The sequence below is a fragment of the Lampetra planeri genome, unplaced genomic scaffold (genome assembly GCF_965212315.1).
Source record: "Lampetra planeri unplaced genomic scaffold, kcLamPlan1.2.h2 scaffold_822, whole genome shotgun sequence".
Classification (NCBI taxonomy): Eukaryota; Metazoa; Chordata; class Hyperoartia; order Petromyzontiformes; family Petromyzontidae; genus Lampetra; species Lampetra planeri.
The window spans coordinates 24,943-37,776 of NW_027615644.1; the positions used below are offsets into that span (position 1 = coordinate 24,943).

Here is a 12,834-nt window from a genome sequence, read left to right on the forward strand (position 1 = left end):
CCTGCCCCCACTCTCATACCAATCGGAGAAAGTGCTTTGTGCATTCACTCACTGACTGGGCAGATAGTGAGGGGGGAGAGAGAGAGAGAGTGCGAGAGAGAGGGTGGTGAGTGGAGGTAGATGGAGACAGTGGGATTATGAAGAAGAACAGACCCAAACAGATCCAGAATAAGAGATGAAAAGGAACTGAAGTGGAACAGAGAGAACAGAGAGAGTAAGGAGGGAAGGAAAGGGAAATCAAAAAGGGGGCTTGTCCAGCAGAGCCGCTGCAAAAAAGGCTGAGCTGCACTGATGGGATGGCATTGATCTCTGGAAGCTGCTGGTGTTTGGGCCAAATGGCATCCTGCTGCTGCCGAGTGCTGCTCAACTCCTCCTGCTGTGGACCCCTCATCAAAGTCTGCCTCTCCTCCTTCACAGGTCGGTGCCAGCCCACTCTCTGTGCTACAACTGCACCGTCATGAGACGGAGCGCTGCACTCAGATAAAAAGTCTATATGCAACATGGGTAGCACACTTAGCCGAGAAGGTAAAAAACGGGCATGGTGTGTTCCTGAAGCATGACTGTGCCTGTGTGGACCCGAGCAGCTCTGTTGGTGCTAACTGTGTTCTGTGTTGTAGGAAAGGAGAGAATAGGCCGTTGTCCTCTTCAGCATAATATCACGTTAGATTGTGTTGCTAAGATGTGATGCCCCATTGTCTTTTTCCCTGAACGCTTTGCTTTAACTGTAAAACTGGTGTGTGTATGCAGTGACACATCATGTTGGAACCAGGAGCCAGGAGTGTTTTTTGAATTAGTCCTGCTGTTGGTTGTCATTAGAAGAAGTGGGTGTCCAAAGCTTGAGAATGTTGATACAAAGGTTCACTGTCAGGAAGGAGGCAGACTTTGCCGAGTCTCTGATGTCAGATGTGTCCCTCCCGTGCGTATGTCCTGCTCCTCATACCCCCTCAAGCCCCGATAACACCTCACGCTAACACGTCGCTTCCCCAAGTGCTCATCTGCCCTTGTGACATGAACTCCCCCATCAATGACAGTTTCTTGACATATGTGAAACCTTACCATTTTGATCACTATTAATTTATTTCCTCTTTTTCTTTCTAGACATCTCTCCTGCTGAGCTGGATGCTCTCTGGAGGGAACCATCCTATACTATTGGGGGAACAAGTGAACATTTCTCAGAAAAAGACAGAACCACAGGTGCGAATAAGTGAAGTATAAAGGTCTGTGCTGCTGTTTGTGGTCATATAAGGAGGAAGATTTCAGGCAATCCTTCCTATGCAATGGAACAAATCAGAGGAAGCTTGTCACCTTTTTACGGCCCTTTTATATGTACCTAATCATTTTCGTGCACAGTGGTCATTTCAGTGGACAGATATTAGAATAAACTTAAATATGCTATTGCTATTTTTCCAGTACTTTTCTTATTTCATCAGCAGGAGTAGTTCTCCAATTCCATGTGCAACTTGCATCTTTATTTGTGAATGATAAAAATAAAACATACAACTCTGAGCTCTAGTTTCAGCTTTTAACGTGAACCATGTGACTACATACCGGAGATTTTGTCTTACCGGTGAAACAAGAGATTGACGTCATGTGTTTTTCCTGTGTCAGGTGCAGGCACGGATGATGACCGTCCAGTGGTGGACGGCAACGGAGGGGTGGAGGCAGACAGCTACTGGAAGAGAAAAGAAGCCTTCTTTCGAGGAAGCACGGTGTCGATGGGCGAAAAATTCTCCTCAGGTACATTCATGATAATTTAATATGAACAGTCTGTGTACAAACTAACTTCAACTCAGACGCACATGGTTTTATACTCATACTGATGAAGTTTTCCTGTCAACTAATATTTTATTTACTCAGCAGTTTAGATCCATTCATCACATTCCCCCATGCTCTTCCTTCCAAATGGTTTTAAATGGCCACTCAGTCCAGTAAGAAGGATAATAGCTGCGTTATTCCTCTGTGGATTAACAATGTGCTCACACAGCATCTCACACAGCATCTCCATGAAATACAAACAACCCCTCACAACTGCCCAAAGAAAAAAATGATCTCTGAAAGGTTTTTCTCACTTACTAGTATGTATTAATTTGTGTCACAGACAGTTTTCTGCTCCTTTTTCTGTGTGTACTGAGATAACTTTAAGTAGACACACAAACCGAATTAGAGATAGAAATGATAGAATCACGGATCACATTAACGAAGGCTCAGCACACAAATTAATGAGTGACAAAATGAAAATATAGTGAAAATATATATATATATATACACAGTACTGTTACCATTTATAAATACTAATAGAACTGTATCATTTTACATAATTCAATGCAGAAATTGATTTCATGATTCTCCAAATGTTACATAGAAAACATAGAAACACAGAAAAGAATTGTCATAGTTGGCATTTTAATCCAGGTTAAGCCTTTTGCTAGACATGCTAATTATTAAATATCGGGCGTTTGATTAGCAGCTAGCAAATGAAACAATAAAAAACAGGGAAACTGCCAACCCTGTGGCTAAAGTTAAAGCTAATGCTAACACAGACTCCAGCAGTTCATTTTAAATTCAACATCATAGTGGCTGCCATTTTGATTTTGTTGATTCTGGCACTTCTGACCTAAGCGGTGTGTATGTGTGTTTGAAGTGATTATTGTCCACCAACGTATTCGCAATGTGCCAGCATAATCTCATCCCAGTTCTCTTTTTGTTTGTCTTGTCATCTTGCCTCTAGAAATCGTGCTGTTATTCACTGGGCAGCGGCGCTCCAGTGTGGACCCTGACCGGGACCTCCAGGAAGCCCTGCGCACTCGACTCAGAGTGGTGGAGAGCAACAGCAAAGATGTCATCCAGCTCTTTAAAGTGAGAGACAATCAGATCTGACATTACAAATGTTACTGTGAACCTCTCTCATAACCCTAATACACTGTTTTGTCTTTTATTTCTTTGTGTCCTCATCCTGACATAGATGTTCTATGACTGAACCATGAAACTTTATTGTTGCAGGACTTGTCTGCACGTCTGGTGTCTGTCCATGCAGAAACTGATAGCTTTGTGCTCACATTCAAAACTGTGGAGGAAATCTGGAAGTTTTCAACTTACTTGGCATTAGGTACGACCAACATGACCTGTATGACCTTTCACTATTACACTATCCATGTTATTGTGCTTGCAGCAGTTCTCTTTATACACTGTACATTTGTTGTAAAGTCATTAATTCACTAATTGTATTCAGAAATATGTGCACTCTGCTTTAGGCTTCGTGGCTCGCTGTTTGGAGAACTTCCTGTGTGATCAGGCCTTCTGGCTGGACCCACACCTGCTCAGCGACTTGCAGATCAGTGTAAGGGTGGATGAGGAACATCTGGCCACACTTTACCTGGGACTTCTGCTGCAGGAGGGTAGGTTATAAGACTTTGAACACACAAAGAAGGATGGAATCCAATCAGTGCCTGTGTAACTCAACAACTGCAGCTTAGTGTGGTTATAATCTGACTCTTAGCATCTGCTTCTAGTACACTGTATTATCACATTATTTAAAGCAATAACTGACTGTAGCCTTCAGTTGACCCGCTTCTTCAGCATTTTTTCCCTCTGACCCCAATTAACACTTAAGAGGGGTCATGCAAAACTTTAAACAAATTACAATTCAAATAGTTTTCTCTTTAGTTTTCCCACATGTGCAAGCAGAGTGGATCTCTTGTACTTCAACGTGCACAGCTGCATTAACCTTGACAACTTTTTTTCACAAAGGCCTTCTGTGCTCTAAATTCCTTCCTCAAATGAATTAAACTGAACTACATTTAAGAATGCTGATATTTTTTGCACATTCCCCATCTGGTGTGTCAAAGCAAGTGTATTTCACGCTCTGCTCCAAGAATGCATATTGATTTTATTTTCCTAGTCTACATAAACAACTTCGTTGTGAGCATTCTTCTTCGGCCAAGTAGCGCTGCAATGCCGGTAAATTGCAATGAGAAATGCATTAATGTCATAGAGGAGGGGAATATAAATCATCCATCACATGCCAGTGACTGAATGAGGGCACAGAAGCTGTTGATTTTAAATTACGTGTGGTGACATTCTCCAGAAAATAGGGTGTACCAAAGAAACCAACTCTCCGCAGGTTCCTTCTTTGCGAAGGCGCTTGTTACAAGAAGCGAGCAGGACGAGGAAGATGAGGAGCAGCTATCATTCAAAAAGAATGACCTGGTGATGGTCAGGGATACAGGGCAGGACGACATGTGGGAGGGTACGATGCTCTCCACGGGGAACCACGGCCTCGTGCCAGTCCACACCATGCAGCCGTTGCCGTACCCTTTCTATCAGTGAGTCACTCTGCTGCACATGTGGGGAAAAAATTGTTTATGATTGACTGATCCCTGTTTGGTCAGATGGTTCCTGAGGAAAGATCCGGGCTCTGCCGGATGCTCACCAACAGAGAAAGAAGCATTTGAACACCCACTTGGTAAAAGAATATTCATATAGTTACAATACACAGCCCTCGCTGTCCTGATACATCCCAAACCAAATGATTGCAATGTATATGCTAATGAGATACTGTTCTCTGTCAGTGACGGGCTCATGTGTAGCCGTGGTTGATTACACTCCAGTGGGTCTAGATGAGCTCCTGCTGAGTCAAGGTGACACTGTTGAGATCCAGGGTTTACTGGTTCGAGGTCTGGAGGTGTTTATAGGGAAACACACCTCCACCGGACGCACTGGCTTTGTACACAAGGCCCATGTCCAACCTCTGGATACCACATCTCTGTAAGTGACAGTTTCTGCACCGCACAATGTCATTTCACATCTTTGTCGTCATAAAATCCACATTGATGTGTGTACGAAACAGTATCTGCAGTCTGGACAGGGTGGAGTGGATGAGGAGGCTGCGCACACACAGCTGACGTTATAATGCTGCCTTTGTGTTTCCTGCACAGCGACAGACAATTGGTCTTTCTCACTGTGGACGAGAGGTCCAGCCTGGCTCAGATTAACCCATGTAGCTCTGAGCCAAGTGACAGCAGCATCTTACTGGAGAGACTCTTCCCTTCGGACATCAGCTCTGTGTATCGGCTAGGTAAAGCTCAGGAAATGTGCTACCTCACATTGCAACGAGAGCGAGGGGATGTAGACGTTGTTTGGGTCCTAATAAGAGGACCATTGTCAACCTTACTTTCTGTGTTTTCAGACCGACTGGATGAGTCTGACTTCATGTACATCAGGAACCGACCAAAACATGGTATTTGTTTTTAAGCTGCTGAATGTATTGGAATTAAAAACGTGAGTGGCAGCAAGTGTAATCATGTCAATAACTGTCCTTTTGTCAGACCACAAGACACCTGCAAGCGCCCGCCAGAGTGTCATTTCAGAGAGAAGTGGAGGGACGCCTCCATACCACTCCTCCCCTCGCGCCTCGCTCTCTCACTCCTCTCCTCGTCTGTCACAGTACCGCTCGCACAGCGCTCTGCCACAGGAGGGAGAGCGCCTGTCCTTCACTCTCGAGGACACGTTTAGAGAAATGGACGAGTTCCAGGAAGACCCACCTCTCTTCTTGGAGGACAACAGCTGGGAGGGGGAAGAGTCCGAGCTCTGCGACCCCCACGCTGACCCTGCTCAACCGTGACCATTTCCAGGTCAGCAAAAAAAGTCCCTGACCTGAACATTCAAAGCTAATCATTGAGAAGTGAACACTTATGTCCCCCCGTATTTCTGGTTTGTCGTAGTTAATAGTCCCATCGGGGTTAAGATTTAAGAAATCAGGAGACAGAGAAGCGCTGCCACCAACATACATAAAGCATTTCCTCTACTTTCCATCCCTTCACCTCTCAGTGTATTTTTATACCACGTCTACTGATGTGGAATGACTAATTTTAGCCATTTAATTTGACCATTTTCAAACTTGACCTGAACTGTTTTGGTGTTTTCCCTTCAGGAGGACTTCCTGCCCCTGTATGATCTGCAGTACTCCTTCCTGTGGGTGACCTTCAGTGGAAAGACTGAGACTGAGCTATCAGGGCACCTCGAGAGTGTGAGGGAGTGTGCTAAGAGGATGGGGATGCAGTGGGCACATCGAAGGGCCTGCTTTCTCCTGGGACGACTGTGTGCCAGGAAGCTGAAGCTGTCCCAGGTTTGTTTGGTTGTTTGGTTGTCTTTGTGTTTGCTTATCAGTCAGCAACAATTTGTAGTTTATCAGAAATTTCTGTTGGACAAAGAACCCAGTAACATTTGGATGAGATCCCGATCTGTGCGGAAGCAGCAGCATCTGCTCAAACATGCATATGATGCTCATAAAGGACAAATATTATATAATTAAAATGTGTTAAAATGTTATTCCATTTAGATGTGAAAGTAAATTAACTAAATCTAAACTATATAACTATATTACTGTAAATAAAATGTCTGATTCCCACGTTTCGTAAGGCTGACGAAATTAAATCATTCTTTCTTTCTTCTCATCCTCAGGCCCGTGTGTACTATGAGGAAGCTCTGAGCGTTCGAGTGGACAGTTTCTCAGACACACCGCTCCTCATCGCTCTCATCACCAACCTCACCGCTATCTACCTGAAGCAGCGTATGACGGACAAGCTGCCCCAGACCCTGGAGAAGGCCAGTGCCCTGCTCCTCTGTCTCCCCAGCCACACGTACACCTCCTCAGACGAAGTTGAACTCCTGAAATTACTTCTGAGGAGATCGGTGGTAATAGGGGACAAACACCTGGAGGCCCGAGTTTGCTACCTTATCTCCAGCCTCTTTCTGCTTCTCAGGAAACCCGACGATGCCCTTCCCTTTGTTGAACGACTCCAGTTTCTCACAGTGACCTTCTCTGCCTCTATGGGGCATCAAATAGCCCCGCTGGATCTGAACTGGCTCTTGAGCTGCCTCTATCATCGTAAATACATGCCTTACTTAGCACTGGCCTCTCTGAGCCTGGACTCAAGACAGGACCACTCCCTCCGTGATGCCTTCCAGAAAATTGAGTTATTTATCAGGAACTCTGTTCGCCTGAACCCCTTCTGGAAGGAAGGAACCTCCTTGCTCCCTGCCCAGATTGTGGTTTACCTTCTGCAAGCCCTGGCCATAGCGGAGCAAGGGGAGGACCTGAAGACCCAGAGAGACCTGTGTTTGGGCTTGGCCACAGTTTACCAGCAGTACGATGCTCTCGATAAGGCGGTGCGCTGTGCTCAACAGGCAGTGGAGACAGGAGGCCACATCAACGAGGAGGAAAGCTTCAAGGCCTCTGTGCTGCTCGGATGGCTGCTGGTGTTGACAGGTCAGGCTGAGAAGGCTCAGAGCATCCTACAGCCTCTGCTCATCTCTCTTCAGGTACACCAAGGTCACATCAGCCGGTCAGAAATGGTTCTATCACCCTAAATGTGTGTTTCCTTCTCTGGGTAAACTGCCTCCAGGGTACAGACAGTTCCACTCAGCGAGGTGTCATCCACAACCTCTTGGCTTTGTGTCTGAGGCAGCAGGGATGCATCCCAGAGGCTGGCTGGCATCTTCACTCCGCCTTGGTGATATCCAGGGAGTGTGGGAACCAAAGAAACCAGGCCCTCGCACTCGCCAACCTAGGATGCCTGGCACTGGACGCACGTGCATCTTCGGTGGCAGAAAGCTTCCTGGTCAGGTCAGAAATGTTTCTAATTATTGTAATTGTAATTTAATGCAGTCAGAAAATCATTTAGCTGAGTGGTTTTTGTTCTTGCCAGATCTCTGCACCTTTTCCTGGAACTATGGGAAAGCCCAACAGATGAGGAGCACGTGCAGACCTACTTGTGGCTGGGGCGGAGCTACAAAGACAGAGGGAAGAGTCAAGACTTCAGGGCTTGTTATGAAATGGGGCTGCTGATTGCACTGCATGCCAGAAACCTGCACAGTAAGTACAGAAAAACAACATTCATGTATTATCAGTGAATACTTCACACAAACTGAGCCCAACAATCAACTCTTGTAGATGCAGGTCACTTTACATGTCACAAATGTATGTAAAAAGGATGATTTCGCACAATGGACAATGGCACATAGACATACCATATAGGACAGGTCACATTTGATAAATAGAAATAAACGTTTACTGCCCTCCAGTGGACAAACGACATCATTGTGACCTCATGCACAATATTCCTTTATTGCAGTTTGATAGTTCTTAACATAAATTGATTCATTCCATATGATAAGCTGATAATTTAGATGAAGAACTACACTTTATCTCTCACAGGTCAGATGGTTGTGGCGAAGGTGCTGAGTCGTCTGTACGCTGACGTTTTGCTGTACGGTCAAAGCATCGTCTACTATGAGCACTGCGTGACGGTATCCAGAGAGCTGAAGGACAAAAGACTGGAGGGAGAGTATCTGGAAATCCTGAGCAGCCTCTACCTCTCCCTCAATACTGAAAAGTAAGTTTTATTTGTCTCCCCCATCTGCCACAGTCGTATTTGTATGAATAAAGTTCTGTGGTCTGCGGTGCAGATCATCACGAAAGTCTCTGGACTACACCAAACAAAGCCTGAGGATTTCTATTGACTTGGGCAAGAGAGAGGAAGAGTCCGAGACGTGGCTGCAGGTGGGACGGATCTATTTTCTGATCCATGAGGACGAGCTAGCTGACATGTACCTGCAGGTGAGGGAGGCGGAGCTGGAAAGTCAGGAGTCTGATCTACTCTTCTCTACAGGCACTGATTGCATGAAACAACTCACACCCCTTTTCCCCTGGAGTAACATTCTAGTTATGAACAGTAGATTCAGTGATGGCTCCATCTGATTGGCAGGCAGCAGTGAAGACGGCTCTGAGGATGAATGACCCTCATTTTTCCATGAGCATCTATGAGGAGGCAGGGGACGTCTACTTTAAAAGCCACCGGAACAGGATGGCCTCCCTTCCTTTCTACAGGGTACGAACATTTCACAAGGCAGCAGTCCTCTTGATGCATGCTGTTGCATTACAATATGTTTCACTTCTGATTGTCTTGACATATCATCTCACAAGACAATCCATATTTTGTTCCAGGATGGCAGCCTGCCATTCGCACGAAGCATCAAGGACATCCACTCAGAATTCCGCTTGTTGAGCAAACTGACCGAACTGTTGATGGCCCACAGAGAGCAGGAGGAGGCTCTGCAGTATGCAACACTGGCTGTTCAGATTGCCAGCAAAACAGGTACTGACTCAGAGCCAGGCCCGTCGGGTTACATGAGTGTCTGGTCAAGTTTAAACCCCCCTGTAAATCAACAACAACAACAACAACAATAATAAAAACACTACTATTACTAATAATACCAACAACAACAACAACAACAACAACAACAACAACAACAATAATAATAACAACAACAACAACAACAACAACAACAATAATAATAATAATAATTCTTCTTCTTTCGGCTTTGTCCCTCTTCAGGGGTTGCCACAGCGAATCATCGATTTCCATCTTTCCCTGTTCTCTGTATCCTCTACTCTGACTCCAACTACCTCCATGTCCTCCCTCACTGCATCTATAAACCTCCTCTTTGGCCTTCCTCTCTGTCTCCTACCTCCAACTCCATCTCTAACATTCTCCTACCAATGTATCCACTGTCCCTCCTCTGCACATGTCCAAACCATCTCAATCTAGCCTCTCTAGCTTTTTCTCCTAACCTTCCTGTCTGTGTTGTCCCTCTGATGACCTCATTCCTAATCCTGTCCATCCTGGTCACTCCTAAAGAGAATCTCAGCATCTTTAACTCTGCCACCTCCAGCTCTGCCTCCTGTCTTCTGCCTATCGCTAGTGTCTCTAAACCATACATCATAGCTGGTCTAACCACAGTCCTGTAAACCTTTCCCTTCACCTTAGCTGAAACTCTTCTATCACAAATCACTCCTGACACTTTTCTCCAGCTGTTCCACCCTGCCTGCACCCTATTCTTCACTTCTCTTCCACAGTCTCCACTACTCTGCACTGTTGATCCTAAGTACTTAAACTCCTGCACCTTCACCACCTCTGCTCCCTGTAACCTCACTTTTCCACTGGTCTCCCTTTCATTTATGCACATATACTCTGTCTTGCTACGACTGACCTTCATTCCTCTTCTCTCTAGAGCAAACCTCCACCTTTCTAGGTTCTCTTCCAACTGCTGTCTACTCTCACTACAGATCACAATGTCATCTGCAAACATCATAGTCCAGGGAGACTCCTGTCTGACCTCATCTGTCATCCTATCCATAACCAAAGCAAACAAGAAGGGGCTCAGGGCCGATCCTTGATGCAGTCCTACCTCTACCTTGAAGTCTTCTGTCCTTCCAACAGCACACCTCACCACTGTTCTACTACCTTCATACATGTCCTGCACCAAGCCAACATACTTCTCTGCCACTCCTGACTTCCTCATACAAAACCACAATTCCTCTCTTGGCACCCTGTCATATGCCTTCTCTAAATCTACAAAAACACAATGCAGCTCCTTCCTACCTTCTCTGTACTTCTCCATCAGCATCCTCAGTGCAAATATTGCATCTGTGGTGCTCTTTCTAGGCATGAAACCATACTGCTGTTCACAAATCTCCACTTCCTGTCTCAACCTGGCTTCAACTACTCTTTCCCAAACCTTCATGGTATGGCTCATCAACTTTATCCCTCTGTAGTTACTACAACTCTGTACATCCCCCTTCTTATAAATTGGTACCCAGAACACTCTTCCTCCACTCATCAGGCATCTTGTTACTGTCTAATATTTTGTTAAACAACCTAGTCAGAAAATCTACCGACACTTCCCCTAAGCACTTCCATACCTCCACTGGTATGTCATCTGGACCAACTGCCTTACCACTCTTCATCCTTTTTAAAGCTTTCCTGACTTCATCCTTTCTAATCTGATCAACCTCCTTCCTAATCATTTCTGGCTCCTCATTCCTACATTCCCTATCGTTTTCTTCATTTAACAATTCCTCAAAGTATTCTTTCCATCTCTTCAACACACTTTCCTCACTGGTGATGACACTTCCCTCTCTGTCCTTAATCAACCTAACCTGCTGTACATCCTTTCCAGCCTGATTTCTCTGCCTCGCCAACCTGTACAACTCCTTTTCCCCTTCCTTTGTATCTAAAATAATAATAATAATAATAATAATAATAATAATAATAATAATAATAATAATAATAATAATAATAATAATAATAATTATTATTATTATTATTATTATTATTATTATTATTATTATTGTTATTGTTATTATTATTATTATTATATATTTCAATACAGACAATATTTATTTAAAAGTATACAAATAGTTTTACTGTGAAAAAAAAAGCCCTTCCACTGTCTGCAGTGAAATGATAATCCACTGAAAAGCAGATTACATGTATCAGTTCGTGTTCAACAGGTTTTTGAGGTAAGGATTAATCATGTTGCTAAAATATAAGTCTCAAAAACATGTGTAGCAAATACAGTTGCACTCTGTTACTGACACCATCCCTGTGTTTGGCAGGTGTGCGTCTAAATGAGAGGACGGCCTACCACCGCCTGGCTTCAGTCTACTACAACCTGCAGCAGTATGAGATGGCAGAAAACTACTACATCAAGTCTGTGTCGTTCTGTCCGCTTGTCGTGCAGCACCCGCTGGAGGCTCGCTACTACACCCAGCTCTACTGCAGACTGGGCAACCTCACTCTGCACAAGCTCAAGGTACAAGGAGAAATGTATATATGTCTGCGGTACATTACTGAACTTTTAAAAATTACTCCCAGAGATATTTACCACATCATATTCAGGCTGTTCACAATACTTCACAATAGACTTTCACAAAAGACTTTTTTGTAGTCAAAATAGGCCAAAAACATTGGAACTTGGATTTATAATTATTAACACTTTTGGGTTTCACGGCTGAAACACTTGTCAAATTTTGTCATTTTGGGTCACAATAAGTGGTCGACGCTTTTTGCAAATATTTTGATCTCTTTCATGTTTGACATTTCTGAAAAAACAGTTCACATCTTTAATCTCTGTCATGTGCCACTCTGTCAACTCTCCCCAGGATGCTTTTGATGCAGTAGGCTATTTCCATTTGGCTCTGGCAGCTGCCCTGCAAGACACCGCTAACCCGGAGGCTCTGTATGTGGTATACATGAAGCTTGCTGAGATCCATGGCAACCACATGCTCGATGCTCAGCTGTGCCAAGTTTACAGAGACAGAGCCCAGAGTCTAAAGAGAGTTCTGGCTAGAGGGGGGAGCTCTGCTATTGGAGAGGAAAGCATGGACAATGCAGATGCAGCTTTTCGCCAAAAGGAGGACACTGTTTCTGAAAATATTTTCACTTCTGCAGCTGGAAAGGAAAACTGTATAATCCGGGTAGATGCTGAAAAATCACACACTGATCTTATTCCTGACAGGAAGGAAGATGACGGCGTTCATCTTTCAGGTCCAGCCAATCCGTTGAAGGTTCCCAATGAATCAGGGACAGAAACCATTGCTGGTCAGTCAAACAGTGACGCTACTTTCACAGAGTCCTTTGAAATGGCGAAGGAGCAGATCTCAGACTCAAGCAGCCTCTCTGACACTCGAAACTACCAGAGCAAAACAGGTGGGAGCAATTCCATCGAAAGCCTCCTACACTACGTCACCAACCAGTGTGCCCTCGCTCAAATGCCTGCTAAAAATGAAACAAGTGACATTACAGAAGAAACGGATGTAGATCTTAAAAAGGACAGTCATGCGTGTAAGTATGTCGCTTTGACAGATAACGCTCAGTGAAAATGAACTCCTACACATAGTCTCCCTGCAGCACTTTAAATTCTTCATTGACATTTCCTCTGTGGCCACATGTCTCCTGGCCAGTAACAGAATGCAAAATCTTCCTGCCCTAT

The 12,834-nt window shown here is 44.5% G+C and overlaps 1 protein-coding gene across 1 annotated transcript; it reads left to right on the plus strand.

The window, feature by feature from the left end:
* Positions 1–335: 335 nt before the first annotated feature.
* LOC144742027 (SH3 domain and tetratricopeptide repeat-containing protein 2-like) lies at positions 336–12,686 on the plus strand (the record flags this gene model as incomplete). The annotated part of the gene is given in 22 exon segments (XM_078624524.1): positions 336–417; positions 1,609–1,737; positions 2,729–2,856; positions 3,001–3,106; positions 3,252–3,395; positions 4,121–4,322; positions 4,389–4,462; positions 4,569–4,764; positions 4,935–5,074; positions 5,186–5,236; positions 5,325–5,593; positions 5,595–5,630; positions 5,930–6,124; positions 6,460–7,320; positions 7,404–7,624; positions 7,707–7,873; positions 8,216–8,393; positions 8,467–8,617; positions 8,766–8,888; positions 9,005–9,155; positions 11,459–11,655; positions 12,005–12,686. Coding segments are annotated over 22 exon segments (4,483 nt in total), but the record flags the coding sequence as incomplete, so codon positions are not given.
* Between the last annotated feature and the right edge of the window lie 148 nt (positions 12,687–12,834).